Source organism: Frankliniella occidentalis, unplaced genomic scaffold (assembly GCF_000697945.3).
Source record: "Frankliniella occidentalis isolate FOCC.00 unplaced genomic scaffold, Focc_3.1 Scaffold245, whole genome shotgun sequence".
Classification (NCBI taxonomy): Eukaryota; Metazoa; Arthropoda; class Insecta; order Thysanoptera; family Thripidae; genus Frankliniella; species Frankliniella occidentalis.
The window spans coordinates 62,883-68,124 of record NW_026267371.1 but is presented as its reverse complement, the minus strand read 5'-3'; the positions used below and the strand labels follow the sequence as shown (position 1 = coordinate 68,124).

Here is a 5,242-nt window from a genome sequence, read left to right as displayed (position 1 = left end):
GTGGCGTGGTTGGTCTGACTTTATTTTGCCGAAGGATAATGCCCTCAACGACTCATCTTTCAAACTTTGCAGGGGGGCCTTTTCAGTTACACATACCCTTTAATTTGTAAACAACATAGTCTTTCTGGCAAAGATACCAGTATTAGTACGAAAATACAGAACCTATGGTAGAAATAATGAAAAATAAAGAAGGCAGACCGCGGGAACATACTAAGCCCGCATGGAAAATAGAAAGGTAAAGCAATCAAAATTCAGACAGATACACATGGAACTGTGCGGAGACGTGAAAAATCTAGATAAATTTACATAGAAAACAAATGATTTCCAGATGGTTTTTGTCCCGTAGCAGGCCGGGCAGACACTGTCGGCTCGGGACACGACAGAGCGCCGAAACGGCCTCCCGATTCCACCCTCTATCATTAGTTAGCACAACTAAATTAAACAGAAAATATATACCGGGTGTAACTTTGAATACGCAGTAGTGTTGCGGGTTTGCCTACTCCTTACACGTAAGGGGCCATGGCCCCTGCGGCCATATTGAGTTTGCAATCCCGCAACACTGCTGCGTATTCGCAGTTACACCCGGTACACACCAAGAACCCCCGTGCAAAGTCAGTTGAAAGGATGAGTCATGGGCAATTCTCCTATCGCAATATCAAGGTAGCGGCCACGAATCTCAGTCACGCGACAATCAGAGGCCAGTGGCCGTAGGCACGGGTCCGCGGCGCCGAGGACGGGCCCCCCACCCGCACGGCGGCAGGTCGTCTCCTGACAGTCAAGTGGACTCACCAAGCAAGAGTCTATCCTGCCGCGCAACGTCAGACAGGCGGGTGGTGGCTTGAGGTGGAGCCGGGGTGGCAAAGGTGAGCCGGGCAGCCGGAAACGGAGCAGAGTGGCAAGAAAAGTTACAAGTTATTGTTGCAACTAGCAACAACTAAAACTACCCCCCCCCCCCAGTAATACTGCGTTCTTGGATCAAGAACATTGTAGTTGTTCCATAATTTTTCAAGTACGTATACCTTGAATCAAGACAGCGGCGGTGGCTTCCCGTAGGTCAGGACGCGGAGGGCGGGAGAAGACGGCGGCGGTTCGCACAGCGAGCCGCCCGGGAAGGTCGGGAAGGACCAGCCAGAGCCAGGTACGAGCCGGGGACTCGAATCACCCAGCAGGGTAGAGAGCGCAGAAACGTGACAAGGGGAAGACAACAAAAGACCATCGATCTGGGGGAGGCGGGGGCAGGGGCAGGGCAGGGGCTTGCATTTCACTTGGTAGTTTCTGCAGAATGATCGCAACATCGGCAGGGAACTTCTGAACATTCGCTGGCTGTCAGTTAGGGGGGGGGGAGATTTGCGGGTTCTTACACTAAAGTGCCGCGTATAAGCCAATGAAAATCACTACAACCAGCCAAAGGAATCGACGGAGCCGGCGTCCCCCGAAAACAACAATAACAAAAACAAAACAATAATAATAAACCAAATGCAGACCTACAAAACCAGCGGAAACAGTACAACTGAACCAGAAACACCGTGGACAACTGAGCGAACTGAGCAGTGAACTATCTCCCAAAACACGAAGAGAAAAACACGAGTAAACAACACAATTACACACACACACAATGTCATTTACTGGACCCAGATTTAACTCACTACTGCGCAGAATTCATCATAGACAATGGCGACGACAGCAGGCCAGTGGGTGCGGACGCTGCGCTGCAGAGGGGCCCGGGCCCGGCGTGGCAGGCACCGGCGACTTGGACACAACATCAACGTGTGCCCCCGGGAGCAACGGGAGGAAAACGCAACGCACCTGTCGGGGTTTCAGTGAAGGCATTGCAGCCAGGGCGGCGGGGATGTGGTTGATGTGGTTAATCCAAACTTCAACTGGTCACTCGCACGCGCACGAAACACTTCCCGTACGTCCGCACTCAACGCCAACGCGTCGTCGCCAGCACACTGACTGACTCTCGCACCTCTCGCTCTGCCGAGCGGCGCGCTGTCGTCTGCTGACCGGTGGCGGCGCGGAGCCAGAGTGCGGGGAGTTGCAAAAATGAATTCGTCGGGCGAGATCGAGCCGTGACAAAACGACGGGTAGCTTATGTTTTAAAATGTCAAAATCCCCACGTCAACACTAGTGGCATGTTTTGAAAGTAACTAGAATATTTTTGTTTTGCTGTCACAGAACTTCTGTTGAAGCACAATCGTGCACACTGAAAGTGCTGCATCTTTCTAGTTAGATGCGAAAGGGGCATCTTGCTGTATACTGTGCGCTACGGCAGAAAGAAAAGGGAACTAACAACTAACAACAAATCCAGAAAAGACGAACTTTCTTTAATCACATTTTCTCTCACAGAAGTATTCTGAGCAGATCATGATACTCTATGTCACAGTCTGCCTCATGAGCCAACTATTCAATTTCATGAAACAATCACATACGATTATTTTCGATTAACTGCATTCAGAGAGCGGATTGATGTTACAGACAACTTAGAATTAGAATTATTAGAAGAAACCCACACTTTTTGGCTATGACAACAGTAACTTCTCTTTATTAGAGGGAAAAAACAACAAAATTAGCAGGTATTTCAAAGTCAACAACACTAAACTTATTTACATGGCTCGAATCGACACGATTTTCTAAACCACCCCTCACACGTTCGAGTCTCCTAAAGTGTCTGCCAGTAGTGACGTCACGCCGCCGTCACCGCGCCGCGCTGCTGTCGGCGCGGGGCCACTTCGCAGACACGGCCGTCTTGGGGGGCAGCGGCGGCGGCGTCCTCTTGGCGCCGGCCGGCGCGAGCGGCCCCGGGGACGGCATGGCGGGCAAGCTCGCGAACGGCTTGCTGTTGAGCTCGGCGCACGCCTCCTGATGCACAGTCTCTTTCTTTGGCACGGGTTTTGGCAGGGTGGGCGGCTTGGTCGCCTTCAGCATCATCATCTCCGAGTTCCGGAACGCCTGGAGGCTCTTGCGGAACAGGGACACGGCCGGCGGCGCAGGCGTCGCGTCGGCCACGGCGGCCTCCGGAGCGACCGCCGCCGCCTCGGCCGTGGCCTCGGGGCCGGCGGGGGCGTCGTCGTCCTCCTCGGGCTGGCGCTGCTCCGCGCGCTCGGCGGCCGCCATCTCGTCCTCCAGGGCCGGCGGCGGCGTGCGCTCCAGCCTGGCCAGGCGCACCTGCTCGGCCAGGCGGTCGCGCGCCGCCAGCGCCGACTCCATCTGGAAGAGGTGGTGCTCGGCCTTGTCGTAGGCCACCGTCAGCTGGCTGCGCAGCGAGCTCACCGCCTCCTCCAGGGTGTCCACCTCCTCGCGCAGCTCGGCGCACGTCACCTCCTGGTCCTGCAGCGACCTCTCGCCCGTCGCGATCTGCGTCTTGAGTGCCGAGATCTGGAAACCCAACGAAACGAGGCAGTGAGTTTGGGTTCTGGGGCGTCCTCTTTGAAGGGAGCCGGGCGAAAACGATTTAAACTAACGAACGGTTGCACTCGGAGTTTTTTTGAAAACCTGAACGGACTTCCAAAACAGCCGAGTCTGACCCTGACCCTGACCGTCCGTTGGAATAAATGGCCCAGCCGCGCGGTCAGCCTCACCTCCGTGTTGGTGCGGTGCTCCAGGGCGCTCAGGGCGTCCTGCTTGCTGCGCAGCTCCTCGGCGAGCTCCTGGGCGCGGCGCCGCTCGGCCGCCAGCTCCTCGGCCAGCGGGCCGTCGACGCGCGCCTGCAGCTCGCACAGCGCCGTCCTCGCCGTCCTGGCGTCCTCGTGGAAGCGGTCGGCCTCCTCGGCGACGGCCTGCTTCTCGAGCTCCAGCCCTCGGATGCGGGTCAGCAGGGCGCGCTCCTGCGCCTCCAGCTCGTGCACGCGGTCCGACAGCGCCGTCTGGTCGGCCACCGCCTGGCGCAGCTTGCCCTCCGAGTCCTCCAGGCGCCGCACCTGCGTCAAGTAGGAATTAAAATTATCCGTACAAACGTTTTTTGCGGGATTTGTCTGTGAAAATTTCGGAAAATTTTGATAAATGGAAAAATGAGGAACTTTTTGCAAAACTTTTTTTGCATTTTTCTGTTGTTTTTTTCCTGGTTTTTAAATCCCCAGTCAAGCTACTTGTAGCTTGTAGCCTTCGCACACACGCAGTAGAATGTTTTGAGACGTACCTCTACGGCATCCCCCTACGCTCCTTACCTTTCTCCGGAGCTCCTCTTCAGCCTCCTCGGCCCTGCTGAGACGGCGCTTGTAGTTGAGCTCCATCTCGGTCCACAGCCCGTCGGCCGCGGCCAGGGTCTCCTGGAAGGCCGACTCCTTCTGCTCCAGGAAGGCGATCTTCTGATGCATGTCCTTTTCGGCGGCCACCAGCTGGGCGAGGCGCTCCAGAACCTCACTCTCGTTCCTCCTCGGCGTCGGTTCCCCGCCGTCCACCGTGTCCACTGACGAGTCCACGACGGCGTCCGTCGAGTCGTCCATGTGGTCGTCGTCGTCCTCGGTAGAGACAGCCGTGCTGCGCATGGTGCGCATAGGGACCGGCAGTGGAATCTCTGTTCTCTGGTTGCGCTGTGGTCGGAAGACGATACCGTTAGCATGTGAGTTGGGAAATGAATCCAGAATTAGTCTCGGCACTGAGCGCCTGTGTGTAGGCCGACCCGCCGCACTCCCGTGCGGAGGTACCGCCTACCCGCCAGGCGCTCCACGACTCCGCCACCGCTCCTCACCTTCTGCAGGTAGCTCTTATAGTGGGCCAGGTGGAAGGCGACGATGGCGGGCAGGGCCGACTCGACGGCCGCGATGGAGGCCCTGAGCTCGCACTCGGCCTCCTCGAGCTCGAAATTGCGCGTCTCGAGCGACTGCAGGGCCATCTCGAGGCGGCCCTGCAGCTGGTGCGCGGCGCTGAGGCTGCGGCGCGCGCGGCCCAGCTCCACCTCCAGTGCTCCTTCCCGCTCGCGCAGCTGCACCACCTCCACCTCGAGGTGCTGGCAGCGCAGGCGCGTGTCGTTCTCGGCCTCCTCCAGCTCGCAGCGCTCCTCCTCCAGGTCGCGGTTGCGCCGCACGAGCAGGTCGGCCGCCTCGCGCGCCTCTCGCGCCTGCCGCTCGAGCGCCGCCACCCGCTCCAGCAGGCGCGCGCAGCCGCGCAGCTCCGGGTCCGAGCAGCGCTCCAGCTCGGCCAGCTTGTCCTCGAGCAGCGCGGCGCGCGTCTGGAAGAACTCGAGCTCGCGCAGCTTGTGCTGCAGCTGCGGCGGAACGGCGGCGGGCTGCGCCGGCGGCGT

At 58.1% G+C, this 5,242-nt stretch overlaps 2 protein-coding genes across 2 annotated transcripts in view; one reads left to right on the top strand and one right to left on the bottom strand.

Annotated features, from left to right (window-relative positions):
- The window catches only part of LOC127750721 (ataxin-2 homolog), an 11,122-nt gene extending 8,932 nt beyond the window's left edge, over positions 1 to 2,190 (top strand). The window contains exon 4 of the mRNA XM_052273087.1: positions 2,179 to 2,190. Within this exon, the coding sequence (XP_052129047.1) occupies positions 2,179 to 2,190 (12 nt within the window). The remainder of the gene's footprint in view (positions 1 to 2,178) is intronic.
- A 116-nt stretch (positions 2,191 to 2,306) lies between these two features.
- Positions 2,307 to 5,242, bottom strand: LOC127750723 (rootletin-like; the record flags this gene model as incomplete). Its single annotated transcript, XM_052273089.1, has 4 exons — positions 2,307 to 3,378; positions 3,582 to 3,920; positions 4,167 to 4,532; positions 4,691 to 5,242. Coding segments are annotated over 4 exons (1,938 nt in total), but the record flags the coding sequence as incomplete, so codon positions are not given.